At 36.7% G+C, this 17,603-nt stretch overlaps 1 protein-coding gene across 3 annotated transcripts; it reads left to right on the top strand.

Annotated features, from left to right (window-relative positions):
• Positions 1–176: 176 nt before the first annotated feature.
• entpd4 (ectonucleoside triphosphate diphosphohydrolase 4) lies at positions 177–16,183 on the top strand. 3 transcript variants are annotated; one of them, XM_065247664.2, is made up of 13 exons: positions 177–414; positions 830–982; positions 4,157–4,354; positions 4,439–4,644; positions 6,350–6,500; positions 6,587–6,690; positions 6,957–7,019; positions 7,098–7,252; positions 11,852–12,018; positions 12,384–12,708; positions 12,871–12,956; positions 13,056–13,217; positions 14,815–16,183. In XM_065247664.2, exons 2-13 carry the CDS (start codon positions 975–977, stop codon positions 15,050–15,052), a joined length of 1,863 nt encoding a protein of 620 aa, XP_065103736.1. In that variant the 5' UTR covers positions 177–414; positions 830–974; the 3' UTR covers positions 15,053–16,183. The 3 variants fall into 3 exon arrangements, with proteins under 3 accessions (XP_065103736.1, XP_065103737.1, XP_065103735.1); XM_065247665.2 differs by having other exon boundaries at positions 826–982; positions 7,098–7,228; XM_065247663.2 differs by having other exon boundaries at positions 826–982.
• The last annotated feature ends 1,420 nt before the right edge of the window (positions 16,184–17,603 follow it).

Genomic DNA, 17,603 nt, shown 5'->3' with positions numbered 1-17,603 from the left:
ATGTATACATTGATAATTATTTAAACTAGATCATATTCAATACCTTTAAAATATATTATTTGTCTTTTTTTTAAGGTTGACAAGATTTAATCCATTTACAAATAAATGCGTTTACAGTGACGAATTGGAAAGCGGTAAATGACGTCAGAGAAGCCATGTACACGCAGGCGCACGCTTCCGGCACAAGGGCGCATGCGCAGTGTCCGTCTTTACCTCAGAATCGAACTGTTGCTCGGTAACTGCCGAGAATCAATTGCTTTCCTCAGCCAAATATGTACAATCTGTACTTTTCGTAGGATTAAACCGCCATATTAATGTGTTCTCTAATAGGAGTTTAATTATTGGACCGTTGGATTCAGAAATCGCAGAAAATGGCTGTATTACCGGCGCATCCGTCTCAGATTTAGCCAAACGGTGAGAACATATGCTTGCGTTTACTGATATGTTACTGATTACACGTGTGGTTAACTTTTTTGACAGCTTTTTATCAACCCACTCTGTTCCCAGCATTACAGGTCTGCTGTTAAATATCAACAGAGACTTCTAGTTCATTTCTAACGATTCGGCTTCCGTTTACGTTTTCGGCCTGGGAAAAACACAGCTGATGGTTAGATATTAACTGTTGTCTGCGTTTGAAAAACCTAGTTAGTTGTCTGGCAAGACAGTATATCGTAAGCACTAAACTGTAGAAATAACGCACTTAAATAACGTTACTGTCTATTTAGGCAACGCCATTAACTGTGATCTTTCTATCAAGCACCTTTCCATGTGTGTTATTAAATAAGCTTTGAACGCTGTACTTATGGTCCCCTCGCTTTCCTAAAGTCAGAACATGCCACGTCTGCTCAGTACACCTGCACACGTGTGAAAGCCCCTGATGATGACTTGATATTTGACGTCATGGAGGAATACACCTGTACAGAGAAGAAGACTTGAGTTCATCCACTTCACCTGATCATCCACTCCACTCAGCAATGGGGAGGTAAGTATTAACCATGTTCCTAACGCAATGGTTGTGGGTTTGAAGTTTGAACCCCAGGGAACACACATACTGATAAAATGTATCAAAGGTGCTTTGGATAGAAGCGTCAGACAGATACATAAATTAAAAGGCGTAAACCTTATATTTACGTTGAATCAAAACATTGTTTACCAGACACACAATTGCTTAACTATTTGTAAGGTCAAGTACACACTATTAAAGTGACACATTCCTGGTATTAATGTGCATAATATGCCAGTTTGTCGTCTTCAAAATGCAATTTCTTGCGCAACCTCTAAAGTGACTTTGGTTTCAGCTCTCGTCTAGATAAGTTGCTTGTTAGTGTTATCTGTAGTACATTTACATATAGTCATTTTAGCAGACGCTTTTGTCCAATGTGACTTACAAGTGAGGTAAACAATAGAAGCAATTATAGTAACACAAGAACAGCAACACATAAGTGCACTGAAAATAGTCTCATCAAGTCTAACACAGTATACATAGCCAAGGGTTGGTTAGTAATTTTTTTTTTATGAAAGAAAAGGGAAAAATAGAGAAAGATAGTAAGTTCTATATTAGGAAGTGAGGTAATCGAGGCACCAATACTGTAGGTTTTAGGGCTGCAACTAATGATTATTTTCATAATCGATTAATCGGCAGTTTTTTCCACGATTAATCGGCTAAAAACATAAATATTACAGTTAATTAAGGTAATAAATTAGGGTATTCACATGTAGAAGTGAAATTTAAAAAAAAGCTGAACACTCCTGCAGAGTTTTACTAATATACCTTTTTGATTTTGATATTTTAAGCCTTAAAATAAAGCTGCAGTCCGACACTTATTTGGGTTTAAAAATATCAACAACAAAAAAAACATTTTTGAGAGAATACATAACCTGCCAGTGTTCAAAACTCTCTGCTTGCCTTAACTCGATTCAAAACGGTAAGCTTGTAATAATGATTTTAATTTCAGTGGTACTGGTGGATTTCCGCTGGACATTTGAGCATGTGTTTTTGCGTCATTATGTCATTTCTGCACACATAATGAAGGAGACATGGCTACTAGGTTATATTGCGTGTGAGGAAGATGGAGGTGGATATTTATAGCCTTTTCTCACAGCACTTGGTGAACATCTGCAGTGCTTTGTTATATAAAAAGCTGTTTTCAGATGCCCATCGACTTATTGGTAAACTTCTGTTTTTAGTAATGTTTTAATGCTCGTGTTTCTGTAAAGCGTATAAACTGACTGGCATTGCTTCACGTGCAAACAACAGCGCAATGTATGGAATCATATTACAGCACACACTTAAAATATCCTTACTATCAAGATAACCTGATAGCGAATGTAATACCGTATTTACTGCACGACATGTAGAGAAATAGGGCTGGGTATCGATTCAGATGTTCCAGATCGATTCGATTTCGATTCACAAGCTATCAAAACGATTCGATTCCGATTCTCGGTTAAATTTTCGATTCCGGTTCTCTGGTAGGTTTTTATACTCGATTCTCGATTCAACTCAATTAATATAGATTTAATACACATACTATATTAATAAAAAAGAACAGTGAACATAAGTTTACAAGTGGGTAATAAATAAAAAGAAATTAAAAGCCACAACACGTCTTGCTTGCGAAATCTAAAATGCTTCCATTCCTCTGTTCAATGTTTGCAGAAATAAATATGAAAAAAACGAGTAATCGAAAAATACATTTTTTTGCCCAGCCCTAAGAAATACATGTCACGTGAGTAACGCATCCTCGTTTATAAACAATACATATGTGGACACGTGTAACTTACCCGTGTGCGTGTAATAAGAATATTACATGACAGCAAATATAAATGAAAATAAATGACTTACTCCAGGAATACTTCCATTGATTTGTAAAGTTTCCCACTGGGATAAAGTATCGAACTAAGATGAACGCTTCTTTACTTTTCCTCATTGTCCAGACATAATTGAAGATTTTACTCACTTGTGTATATAAAGTTTATCATCCCAATACGCAGTATTTAGTCTTTAAATTGGATTTAAAAAATCAGATAATGTAGTTAGCCAGGATGACAGTATCCACAGGGACGCGGTGATTGACAGATTATCCTCAATACATTGTGTTCATCCGCACTATTTCGTGCCGATGTAGGATGACAGTATCCACAGGGACGCGGTGATTGACAGATTATCCTCAATACATTGTGTTCATCCGCACTATTTCGTGCCGATGTACAACCCACGTAAAGTTGATTATCCCGCGAATAGCTGCAATTGCAGATTTTGAACAGAGATGGGGACAAAGAAGCACTGCAGCTTTAAAAATTTGTGCAACTTTTAAATAGTAAAACATCTTTATATGTCAAAACATAAACAAACCAAACGAAATTAGTCTTCTGGTATGTGCTGGTAAGGTCATTTTGCCACAGATTAATAAACTCATTTTAATCTTCAACTTTAGACCTTGATGAGAATTAACATTATTTGTTATTAACAAAATAACTAAGCCATAGTGATATACATACATTGTTACAGTAATAAAAACCTGTATTTCCCCATTACTTAAAAAAAACGTATTGAACTACATACTAAGTATCTGTTTTTATGAAAACTTTACAACAATTAAACAAATACAAACTCACTTATATTATAGGACGAAATTAAACCTTTATGAACCAGTGTTTGTTTAAACTTTTGCTTCAGGGTTGCCAGATCTGCGTAACAAAACCAGCCCAATGGCCAAGTCCAAAAACGTCGCAATGACTATTCACAGCCCAAATACCAACTAATGAACCAAATCCTTCCATCTCTAACCTGCAGAAAAACATCAACCTGCAGAAACATTTTAAACGGAAAGGCCGAGGACGTGGCAACCTTGCCTTGCTTTTAAACAAGCTGGTTGCGCAGTGAGAAGAACCAGAGCCTAATAAGCGTGCACCTGACGTTGTATGAAGAAAGTAGACACGTGTTCGCACTGTCCTACTGTGGTGCGGGAGCATATGACGCCTTTGACAAAAAAAATTATTTAGCGATTTTATCAATTAGTTGTTGCAGCTCTAGCAGATTAGACACTTTAATGCTTCACAGAAATGACATCATTATATAAAAATCCAAATCATAGAAATAATTTTTCCTAAACAGCCTAAGATTAATTGTTGTCTGTCTGCGTTTTGTATACAGGATCAGCATTTCCTGCCTGTTTCCAGCATCCTGGCACTTCAGTTTATCACCAGTGGTGCTGCCTCGCTTCCTGTTGCCTTCCTTCAGACAGTTGCTGCTGCTGGGTCTGTTGGTTAGCGTGATGGGGCTTCTGTACCTGCTGCTGGTTACAGGGAAGGGCCAGTACAGCTGGTTAAGAGAGGACAAGCACTACCACACGTAAACACACCAAACAGTTCTGGGTCACATTCATTCACTTGTTACACAATTCAGTTATCGTGATCAATGTTTTGTCTCCTTCAGACATTTGGGTCGGGTACCAGATTTGGAAGCCACAGACACAAATAACCCCAATCTTAACTATGGGCTCGTGGTGGACTGTGGAAGCAGCGGCTCCCGCGTCTTTGTGTACACGTGGCCGCGGCACAACGGCAACCTGCACGAACTGCTGGACATTAAGCAGATGAGAGACAAGCACCGAAAGCCAGTGGTGATGAAGATCAAGCCAGGTCAGTATAGGAGTGATTGAACAATGATAGGGATCTTTTTTTTTTAGCTAGAGCTAAATGAATAATTAAATATACTCACTTTTGTGAATCAACTTCAAATGGACACTATGTGTACTTTAAAACACTTTAGATACAATTGTATGTTAATTGACATCCTAATAATGAGGTAGATGTGAAAATCAAAACAAAGTTTAGTTTATTAGAGTCTGAAAAGCTGTGTAAAGTCTACTTCCCACTTAAACAGGAAGAGGTTGTTTGACCACATAAAGCTAGCGTTATAACAACATTAGAAACTTAAAAATATGTACTCTTGTTTAGACTAGATTATTCAATGCATCCAAAGTGTATGTACAGGTTACTTCAAAGAAAACAAAGCGGACCTACAGTTGTGTTGAGGACATCCCAGGCAATGTTTTGCAAATCCAGTGACTAGCACATCCTCCACATAGCAACCTTATATCTTTAAAACATGACGTTGTTTGGTAAGAAATGTTGACTACTGAAAGTTGAGCAAATATTTGTGCAATACAGAGTCAGTTAACAATCTATTTTTGTGAGTTGTATGCATACGATGATCTATTAACTTTATTTGGCATCCATTAAGATGACCCAATTAAATGTTATTTATATAGCACTTTTCACAATTGTTTAATTGCTCCAAAGCAGCTTTACATGAATAAAACAAGAGAACACACAGTAATAATGTAACAAATAGAAGAAAGTTAAGTTCATTTCAGCTGAAAAAACTCCTAGGAGAAATAAAGCCCTTGAGAGAGAGAGACAGACCTAGTTGACATATAGAATTAAAACTATAGACCATTTCAAAAGATGTAAACAACACTGGTCCAGAAGCACTTCCTGTTTCAGTTTTTTAACACTAGATAAACGCTGGGATAAAATACAACCAACAGAACATATAAACCTGAATTAACTGAAGTTAAACATCTTAAAGATAATGATATATGTGAAATAAAAAAAACGGTCACAAACTGTAACAGGAAGTGTTTCTGGACCAGTGTTGTTTACATCTTTTGAAATGGTCTATATGAAGAGTTTGGTTCCAAAACACAATAAATCCATTTTGACTCATTTTGTTAAAAATGTGTTTTCTATAATAAGGAAGTGACAACATGAAAACCACTATTCTCTTTACAAATTTTCACATAGCATCTTTAGGTTATAAAAACATAAAAAATTCAAATCCATAATTAGATTTTCAAAGCTTTATTATACAACCTGATTTTATTTCCATAAAATGCAATAAATCCAAGTTTTTTTCCAAAATGCTATAAATCTATTGAATCAAAATAGAAATGTGCATTCATCTTTGCCATGATATATTCATTTAGTTGACTAGTGGTACACACTTGTTAAAAAAATGCGTGGAATGGTGCGCTGTGATTGGTTAAGCAGATTTATTGTATTCTGCAGAGAAGGAGTGCCGTTTATCACATTTTGGGGAAAAAAGGAAAATAAATGAGAGAAAACATGGCGGATATTGTATTTTTGCGTAAAATTAAGAATTTACTTTTTAATACTGACCTGATACAATACTGATTTTGGCAGTAACTATTTTTTAAAAAAAATTTTAATTGTGTTTTGGAACCAAACTCTTCCTTTATAGTTTTAAAGAAATTTTGAACCTCCTCTTTAATCATTTCTCCTGTACTCATGTGTCAAGGCTTCTTTCTATATTTGTTTGCAGGTATCTCTGAATATGCATCTACACCCGACAAGGCCAGCGACTATATCAGCCCTCTGCTCAGTTTTGCCGCTCAGCACATCCCTAAGAACAAGCATCAGGAAACACCCCTGTACATTCTGTGTACTGCAGGAATGAGAGTCCTTCCTGAAAGGTGTCTGATCTGTCACTTTTTACTTAATACAAACACAAGCCTTGGATGTACCCAAGCACATTTGCTAAGACTGTGTTTGTTTGTAGCCAGCAGGAGGCCCTCTTGGAGGATTTGAGGACTGACATTCCGGTGAATTTTAACTTCCTGTTCTCTGACTCCCACGTGGAGGTCATCTCAGGCAAACAGGAAGGTAAGATCAACCTCTGTGATTCGCTGTGTCTGTTAAAACCCATGAGATTTTAATTAGAAGGTGATGAAGAGGAGGAACACTTCGTTGTAGTTGCTAAGGCAAATCATACATACTTCTTCTTTAAATCCTTAATCTTTGGTATTACAGTTACAAAGCCTTTTTCAAGGGACCCACAACTTGCTTTCTATTCATCTCTTTTATTAACAATGTAAAACTTTATAAAAACAAGATTTTTGTTACAAAGAATTGATTTTTGTTTTTTACAGGAGTATATGCATGGATAGGGATAAACTTTGTTCTGGGGCGATTCAATCATGTTAAGGATGATGGTAAGTGTTTTCTAGTATTTTCTATAACATTTAAAAGCCCATATAAAGATGACACGGGTTCTTCCTGTTGTATCTCAGAACATGAGGCTGTTGTTGAAGTCCAGGTCCCTGGCAGTGACCAGCAGGAGACGGTAATGCGCAGGCGTACGGCTGGCGTGTTGGACATGGGTGGCGTCTCTACACAGATCGCATACGAAGTGCCCAAAACTGTAAGCTTTGCTTCTCCACAACAGGTTATTATCTATGATCATTTACAGTATTTTTGAAAGCTGAAGTTTTGGGTTTGTCATTCTCATTATTTCATTCTTTGTTCTCCTGGTACTCGATTGACCCTGGCCCAGTGCAGTATAAGGCCACGGTGAATTTATTGAACTGATGTCTGGGACTGAGATAAGCCTGCTGCATGCTCCTATAGCAGCATGGTGCTTAAGCTTTGAGAACAATACTAACCGCTGCTTAGCACAAAAACGTGGATTAAAGGATTACTTTACTTTTATAAAAATAAAATCATACAAATAAAAACCTAGATAATGTTAAGTCTTTATTTGTTCAGTGCAGAAAAAAATTTAGTTTTTTGAGGAAAACATTCCAGGATTTTTCTCATATATTCTCTAATAGATTTTATTGGATGCAGTTTAAAATTGCAGTTTCCACGCAGCTTCAAAGAGCTCTAAATGATCCCAAACAAGGAAGAAGGGTCTTATCCAGAAAAACGATTGTCATTTTTTACAAGAAAAATAAAAAATAAGCACTTTTAAACCACAACTTCTCATCTTGCACTAGCTGTGTGACGCGCCTGCGTGACTATGTAATTGTGTAAGCACGTTGAAAGGTCACATTTGCAGACCATTTGAACCAATAAACTGACACAAAGACATTAATTAGTATCATTCCACATACAACAGCGTCTGAATGGTCCTCTTTCTCCACACTTGTAAACACTGGGGTGTCGTTTCGCATACTTCATGCGTGACTAGGGCTGGGTATTGATTCAGATGTTCCAGATCGATTCAATTTCGATTCACAAGCTATCAAATCGATTCGATTCCGGTTCTCGGGATGCTTCCATACCTCTTACTTTTTATGTTTAGGTGGCATCAACGTCGATGAAGCACCTAAAACCGCCATTTTAAGCTCTGAATGAAAGAATAACAGGCTCCTTGGTAACATCGCGCAAGGCAAAAAAGAGGGTGACATCTAGTGAAGAAGACTAGTAATTTGATTAACGCTAATCTTACATTCATTTTTTGCAGGAAACAAAAATCTATTCTGCTCTTTGAGAATCGATTCGGAATCGACCACGTATAAAAAAACGATTAATCGAAAAAAACGATTTTTTTTTTGCCAAGCCCTTTCAATGTGCTTAAGCAAATGCGTGAGGTTGCGCTGGCAAATCACGCGGCTAGTGCAATACAAGAAGTTGTGGTTTAAAAGTGTTTTTATTTTTCTTGCTAAAAATGACAATCGTTTCGCTAGATAAGACCCTTATGTCTCGTCTGGGATCATTTATAGCTCTTTGAAGCTGCGTTGAAACCACAATTTTAAACTGCATTAAAAGTGTTAAGTGTTGGGGTCCAATAAAGTCTATTAAAATGAGAAAACTCCTGGAATGTTTTTCTTACAAAACAAATTTTTTTCCGACTAAACAAAGAAAGACATCAACATTTGGGATGACATGGGGGTGAGTAAATTATCGTGATTTCTTTTTTTATGAAAGTGGATAAAAAAGTAATCCTTTAAAGGCCGAAGTATAGTCCGTTTTTATGTGTACGCGAAGGTCCGTGTACATTGCCGTTTTTATGTATACGCGATGGTCTGTGTACATTGCGTGGGATGCAATTTTCATCATGAGAAAAGTGTGTGCGTACTGTACACGCACAGCCAGATTTTTAAACCCTGCGTACATTGTACGCATAGGTTGCGCATGCACGTATAAGAGAATGTAGCCCAGGAGATTTTGTACACGTACGAGTCAAATAAAGTATACTTTGCAAGGCTGTGCGTTCGGTCATTCGCTTACACATAAAAAACAGACTATACTCAGGTGTACACTGTATATCAGTTGGTGTTTTTGAATAAAAATCAAGTACTTTTTACGGTTCTTTGATTAGTAGTAAAACGCATTATAAGTAAAACCAATCACATGTGATTTTTCGTGCAGCCCTATTTAAAACTATCTTCTCACTTTTCCCGATTCACAACGGATAGCAAATAATAATGGGTCTCATTCACTAATAATTGCGTACGTTTTTCGTATTTATACACACACTTGAACTTCTTACGAAAACTTTCCGCCTAATTCACAACATGTGCGTATGAATTTGGAGTTTTCTACATGAGTGGCCGCGTGCATGAGGTTGGTAATTTGCATAAAACACACCCAAACCAGCTCCACATAAGGGTTTACCGCAGCGCAGCGCTGGTCCACAGAAAATTTTAGGCAGTTTGTCATAAAAGTAAAAGTGCTTGAAAAGAAATCCATGATGATATTTAGTATTGGTAAAGTTCTGTTTTGCTTTGCATTTTTTATTTGGGAGGTTTTGCTGTTGCTGGAGGAAGCCAGTGCTGTCCACCTACCGGAGTAACATTAAAGGGGACAGTGAATGAAAAAACATTTTTACCTTGTCTTTGTTGAATAATGGTAGTCTACCCGCATTCACAAACATACAAAAAGTGCTAAACATCTCAGTCTCATAGAAATTTCTCTTTTAGAAATGTCAGCCAGAAAACGGCCCAATCTGAAAAACTGATGCTTATGACATCACAGGCATCTCACTGCCCCTCCACTTTAAAATAATTGGCTACATTTTTTGAGTGGCAGAAAAGTCAGCCAATCAGTAATGAGATTGCAAGTTAAGCCAGTAGGGGGAGCCAAATAGGTGCAAAACCACTTGTTTAAAATCCCCCACCCTAATAGAGCTATCTGAGAGAGGTTTTTAGGAAGCTTCTAAGGCATTACAGACCCAAACAAAAAAAATTGTCTACATGTCACATCACAGAACAAGGATAAATACTCTGTTCAATCATTCTATGTCACATTTAAAGAAGTATTGGATGCGTTAACAAATCTGTATCTAAAATATAAAACAGACAGGAGTGATTGACATTTGGACTTCTCATTACATTTACATGACGTTTATATTATTTATTATTAAGCAGACGCTTTTATATAGAGATTTATAATGTGAGGAAGGAAAGCATGAAGATTTGTCATTACATGCATCTTCTTTATAGCCTTTGTTTGGAAAAATAAGTAGGCTATAATAATGTATAATATACTGTATATAATAATAATATAGATCATGTATAATAATATAATACAGAAAATATAATATCAAATATAATCATGTACATTTTATATATCAACATTATTATAAACATTATAATGATAGCATAGTATTTGATTATAGTGTGAGTTATTTTAGGTTTTCTTGAATTGTTGCGTACATTTAGAAGACATTTTTATATGAACGTTTTTGTCACATTTGTGCGTACGCAATGCTTAGTGAATGAGACCCATTGTTTTGTAATATGATCGGCTGGATCTGTTTTTTGTGGCAAAAACAACATCTTTGCGTCATTTTGTCACATTCATAAAAAAGAAGAGGTCCAGGCTACATTGCATGTGTGTGCTGCTGTGGATGGTGAAGCGTATGTAGTGTCTAATAGTTTTAGAGAAAACATTTCCACACAAATCCTGACGACCTCTAACCGGACGTACCAGGACACTGTTGAAATCAAAAACAATCACTCAGAAAAATTTTATAATTGCGTTCATTTATGTGTCTGTATAGACTTTAAAGAATTTTTTCACTTCAGTTAACGTTAAGCTCAAAACTTCATATAAGTTAACAAAGTAAATAAAACTTTCACAGCTGTGTTTATATAGCATATTTGCCCTTTTAATTCCCTTGAAAATTATATATAGAAATTTATTAAGAGTGCATTACCATAAACACAATTTTTATTTAGCATATATATATATATATATATATATAGAGCTTTACCTTCTGTTAAAAGATATCCCGGTTATAAACCCATGTATGTTTTAATGGATTAACACTGGGATTGGCAATATGAATGTGAAAATAAACACAGTACAAACTACAAACGTCATAGTTTTAATAAACCTGGAGGCTGCCATTTTGCTTCTTTTAATGCTACAGTGAGGTAAACATGGTAAACAAATCTTCAGTCAGTAGATTATAAAATGATGTAAAACAGAAGATGAGAGTTATAAACGCAGACAGACAGCAGGGGGCAGTATTATGTCTGCATTTCATTAAAAATACAGCATTGGGTCTTCTGTTCAGTCATTTCACAGAGAGTTACATAAATGAAAAATAATACAAAAAACATACAAATAAAAGAAGATAAAAAAGACAATATGAGAGGTATGGATTCTTACTTTAAAAACTATAAAAGATACCATAGTATTTATATAGTAAACTGTAGTAATATTTTACAACTATTACACATTATCAATTTAACATAATGGCGACCTCCATAGGTTAAAATGAGTATTACATATTTTTTAAAGTAATGAAAATATTTAATGTCATTCTATAAATGAATTTTAGTAGTTTGAGGCAAATAAAAAGTATTAAAGCATACAAGTCTTCAATGTCGGGGTACCTTTTAAAATCGAGAGATTCCTTTTAAATGCTTCTCATTTTACTTGCTTTGCTGTGCGTTTTTATTTTTAATTGTGCAATTCATTCGTTTTTAACAGTAACTACAAATGTGTGTTTATATGATGTAATGTTGCCCTTAAGGAACTATTATTTAAGTCCCAGTTGTCTTATATTATGTTTTGTGTTATGTGGCACCAGGAAGAGATAGCGAAGAACTTACTGGCAGAGTTTAACCTGGGCTGTGATGCTCACCGAACCGAACACGTGTACCGCGTGTACGTCTCAACGTTTTTGGGTTTCGGTGGGAATGCAGCTCGGCAGAGATACGAGGAAAACCTTATGAGCAACACACGTATCCAAAACAAGTACGATTTTTTCAGTTTTTATATACACTACACATCTGCATTTATGTATGAATTAAATTTATGAATATTTAATATTATGGACCACAAAACTGATATGTATACATCATCATCTGAAGGCTGAATAAATAAGCTTTCCATTGATTTATGGTTTGTAAGGATAGGACAATATTTATGGTAGGAAATTCACAAAATATCCTCATGGAACATAATCTGCACTTGATTTTTGGCATTAACAATTTGTATTGTTGTCTATTGTTACAAATATACCCGTGTAACTTTGTGGTCCATGGTGGTCACATTTGATCAAGCCCTTTTTGAAACTTGATATGTTTAGATTTATCACTGTCTCATCCTCTTGTCTTTAGGCTCCTGGGTCAGCATCAGGGCGAGAGCGCGGACTCGCCCATCCTCGACCCCTGCCTCCCTTCGGACATCCAGGATGAGGTCGGTCCTCAGGAGAAGAAAGTTCACCTGCGCGGCATTGGAGACTTTGACCGTTGTCGCGTGCTGCTCCAGCCGTTCCTCAATCGCACCAACGACACCAGCACATCGCTTAACGGAGTCTACCAGCCGCCCATTGACTTTCCCAACAGCCAGTTTTATGGTTTCTCTGAGTTTTACTACTGTACTGAAGACGTGCTGCGTATGGGGGGACACTACAACTCCACCAAATATACTAACGCTGCTAAGGTACACATTCAGTTAGCATCCTGGTGCATGTGAAGTGCTACATTTATTTGTTATCGTAAATAAACACAGAAGCGGTTAAGTGTCTTATTTAACCCCCATGCTTCTTTCATCTGCTTTGATGATGCAGTTGCTGGTGTTAACCAGATTAATGTCATTTCACAGAGTTACTGTGCCACCCAGTGGAAAACGTTGAAAGAGCGCTTTGATCGAGGTCTGTACGCCTCACACGCAGACCTACACAGACTCAAGTGAGTGCAATATCAAGTTAAATATGAAATTAATAACAATCCTGCACAATTTATTAACAATAAAATTGAATTACCGGACTGCTGCTCTTTTTTTTTCAGATATCAGTGCTTTAAGTCTGCCTGGATGTATGAGGTGCTCCACTCAGGGTTTGCGTTCCCAACAGCGTACGATAATCTCAGGACGGCCCTGCTAGTCTATGATAAAGAAGTCCAGTGGACGCTAGGAGCCATTTTGTATCGCACACGTTTTCTACCTCTAAGGTAAAACATCCTCACAAGCTGCGTTTCCATCCAAACGTGATGCAAATCTTTTTGAAATTCGCAAAAAAAGAAAACCCAAAATGCAAATTAGGTCCGTTTCCATCAAGTTGTTAGAGCGGATGAGGTGGTATTGCTTATCTTATAACCAACAGCAAATAAAACAAGTCATGCTGAAGTGGCATGTACAGCAAGATGTTTCAGTTGTTTCCAATGAAACAAAACACCAAATTTTCAACTTTGGGTGAGCGCTTAGCTCGTCAATGTCACTTCTCACTCGGCCGTCCAATCACAGTGATGAGGGGGTGGGATAAACATCACAACAACCAACCGGTGCATCATTCAGTGACTGATAAACAGAGCAGAAGTATCAAAGCAACCAAAGCGCTTCGCTAAAAAATGCTGGCAAGAGCCCACAGTCGACCTCCGCCTGGCATTTTTAGCCACGTTTAAACGCTTTGGTGTACACGCCCCCTTAGAATATGGAGACAGGACTGCATTTAGTTCTGATCTGGCAAGTTATAAATTTACTAGCAGTGCAGCTTGTAATTGCCAAACTGAAATGCAGAATTTTTGATGCAAGCACTCACAGCGAGGGAATTGCGACAACATTGAGCCCCATATATGGGAACGACAGTGTCAGCTGATCCAGCTAGACAATCAGTCACGTGGGTTTAATGTTCACTACATCAGAATTTATTTAGCAAATGCGTTTCCATATCTCATTATTCACATTTACTCAAAAACCACTTCAATTTTTATGCAAATTAAGGGATTTTTATACGAAATTTGGCTTTTCTGTCACTCGTTTCTCATGCGATACTTTAAAATGCGAATAAAATCTGTGTGATGGAAACCCGGCTACTGTTGACTTCAGCTGTACTGCCACTTATGGGCCCTGTTTACACCTGATATTAAGATGCGTTTTGGTCGAACGGATCACAAGTGGATGACACTAAAGACAGGTGTAAACAGGGTGGGAAACACTTTGAGCTCGTCTACTTTCGACCACATTCAGAAGGAGTCAAAAACACATTCGACGGGTTTGCTTTTGTGGTGTAAACGCACATGTGTTCGAGGTGCCACAAAAGACCGCCTACTCCTCGCATATTGATCTAATGTGTAATGTATCAACAGGGTTCCCACGGGTCCTTGAAATCCTTGAAAGTTTGTGAATCTGGGGGGGGGATTCAAGGACCGGGGAAGTTTTTGAAAATATACATGCATAGATACAGGTCATTGAAAGTGCTGGAATGTATTTCATGCAAGAAGTTTTCTGGAAAAAAATCCATATAAGTCCCGGTGTAGTGTAGGATAGTATCATAAAAATTCCAGACATTTTAAGCACACGTGCTAAACTGTTTGCTTTAAATGCTTATATCTTCTGTATGCAAATGTTGATTCATACCAAAATACTTTTTTGCATAGTTGTGTTTGACACATGAAAATGTCTCGGCCCTGAGAAGGGAACGAGAGGCTGCGTCTCTCTTGCCATACTTCCTGCGTCCCTGTAACGCCGACTTAGGCAATATTTCAGATTGACTTCCCCATATTTTGATTAGATGTGTTATTTATTGTGTATTATTTGTTGTTTCATCAGGGATATCCAGCAGGAGAGTCTGAAAGGCACTCATTCTCACTGGCAGCACAGCTTCTCCTTCATGAACAACCATTATCTCTTCCTGGCCTGTTTTCTGGTGGTGGTTTTGTCCATCCTCCTTTACCTGCTCCGTCTGAGGCGCATTCACCACCGCTCGACGCTGCACCGCAGTGCCTCCGCTTCCATCCAGTGGCTGGAGGAGGGCCTGGGGTCACCAGACCTCCCCGTTACCCTATAAGACCTGAACCTTGTCAATCATAACAACTGACCAATCGCTAGAGGAGAACTCTCATGTAATGTGAAACTCTTCGATGAACCTCTCCAATGAAGGCGCTTTGGTTGTTTCCACTAATTTTGCACTCCGACGACTCCCTCTACTACAATCTCCATGTTGGCCACTCACCTGTCAGTTCTGTTAAAGCCGGATTCACAAAATAAATCACAATGGACGTGTGTTGAAATGACATTCAGTGATTTTGACTGTTGGTGTATATTTAGATATTCATGCGTAAAGACTGCAGCTCCACTCCTTGCCATAATTTTTTGAATGATTATAATTGCCATATGTGGCTGCTTGTGGATGTCATTTATTATTTTTTGGCCAGTTTTTATTTATTACAGAGGAAAGCTGAGACTGCCTTTGATTTCAAATGTCATTATCAATGTGAAAGTGGTTGGTTGCATAGCATTTTTTTTTTTTTTTTAAGCTCCACAATAATAATTGAACATCATATATTGGTGGTGCAAAAGAGAAGTGGAGCAAGGTTGGTATTTTAAATGGTGAATATTAAATGTTTTTAACAACAGATATTGCACAGTGAAAGGATTTTTTCTTTCGATACGCACCTGAAACTTTTCCAAAAGTCATAAAGCATCTGTCTTGTTTTGAAAAGCACTATGTGCTTTAGATTTTAAAGCGATGTCAACGCAAGTGGACTGGAACAATAAGGTAATGGAACAATATTCACCCTAAATCTTACAGTATCACACTTAATATTGCTTTTTCATGGGTGATACGATTATTGTCTGTTTGCGTACATTGTGAGCATGTGTATGTGCATTTTTATATCGAATCGGTGCGATATTTCTGTATTATTGTGTGGGGTTAAAGGGGAGTTTTAAGATGGATTCCAAAAGATCTGAATCTTTAAGGAATGTGTTGCTTTGAACAGAGTACACTTCACATATTTCAGTGCAATTTCCCCTATGTCGTCTTATGAAACTTCTGATGTAAAGATCATTCACTGCTGTGGTATTTATTGTATGAAAGCGCAGGTACTGTACCATATTCACAAAAGCTGTTTGCACGCAGAAAACATCAATTCCACCACTGTTGCTGTTGTTAAAGATAAAGACAAATGATAAATTACATCTGTGTTTACTTTTTTGTTAAAATATGGACTTGATATCAGTTTAGTAATTTACATGAGTACAGTTTCTGCATGCTTTTTTTAATTAGTAATGCTTATTAGATCAAATTGTTCACTATTAAATTATGAGGTGTCATGAAACATTTTGATTAAAAACAGTAAATGCAAAGTAAGAGTATCAAAATAAGAAGCATACAGTTACAAACATCTCTTCATGTACTATTTTGCACATGATTTCAATGACTTCATACAAACCAATTTTGTTGTTTTTTCCACATTTAAGGGGAATATTTTCATTACCGCAATGTGCCCATGAAATATTTATAAATAAAAAATAAAAAGCTTCAGTGCATGTTATACTATAAACATTTACATTGAGGAAACATGTGGTATTTGGTGATCATTAGTAAATGTAGAGACAATAATAAGGAATATAAATGTGTCCAAGACCAATTTTCTCATCCTCCGCAACAATTTTCCATCATTGTTTAAGCCTTCAAGGAACAAACATTAAAAAAAAATTGTTGTAAGGGACATAATTGACTGTGATGCTCAAGATGGCTACCAGGTAAGCAGTTCTTATTTTTTCTCTCCAGATAAAAGTTGACATTTTGTTTGTCATAGTACCTAGAAAACTTTTTAGTTCTCATTACCGAAACACGAGTTCGTAAATGCATATATTTAATGTAATATCATGTTGCGGTAATGATAATTTTTGAAAATGATCATCTAAAAATGTAAATAATTCTATAGGAAATATGTTTTAAATCCTTTAAAAATAATGGTTATAGTGAGTTCAGACTTTAATCTTATATGTGCAAAAAAATTGGCTTGAAGGGCATTTTAAAAAATCTGATGCTGGACACCTTCTAAATCTGGATTTCGTGAGAATCACCCATGCTCATTTGATCATTAGGAAAAGACAGCTTCTTATGAAGTTGTTGTAGTTACTGAGACTCAGTATGGATATGACCATACATAGGTTGTCAATCAAAATGCCTTAATGTCGTTACGAATTTATCACAAGGTGGTGCAAACGCACGGTTGACACTTGCTAGAGAAGGCTGTAATTGTTAGACGTTCTTTTGGAAAGGAAGGTAAAACAATGAAACAAATTTTGGGGATAAAATACAGGTAGTATAAGAATACCCTGATGGATTCAGTCTTTCAGATGTCTCTGCTGATGGTCCGGGTATATTCCATTCATTTCACATCACTTTATATGAAAAAACCCACAAAAACATGACGGGGTATTATTAAAAAAAGTATGAGCACATATGGTGAGCGTATTTTTTCAAGAGTAAAAAGTAAAATTAATGTCTTGCCAGATTAAATACAGTAGGCCTATGCTCAGGAACGAATATTTAGCTTGAACTCTAAAAACAGCAAAGTTGTTTACTGCATATAGGCAACGAATAG

This window comes from Paramisgurnus dabryanus, chromosome 11, assembly GCF_030506205.2.
Source record: "Paramisgurnus dabryanus chromosome 11, PD_genome_1.1, whole genome shotgun sequence".
In the NCBI taxonomy this organism is placed as follows: domain Eukaryota; kingdom Metazoa; phylum Chordata; class Actinopteri; order Cypriniformes; family Cobitidae; genus Paramisgurnus; species Paramisgurnus dabryanus.
The sequence above is the reverse complement of the archived record's forward strand: the minus strand, read 5'-3'. Positions and strand labels throughout refer to the sequence as shown.

Bases quoted from the DNA above. Each gene is read 5' to 3' on its own strand.
- entpd4 (XM_065247664.2), top strand. The intron at 6,501-6,586 runs GTGTCTGATCTG...GTTTGTTTGTAG, and splicing joins ATGAGAGTCCTTCCTGAAAG to CCAGCAGGAGGCCCTCTTGG. The intron at 12,709-12,870 runs GTACACATTCAG...GTCATTTCACAG, and splicing joins AATATACTAACGCTGCTAAG to AGTTACTGTGCCACCCAGTG.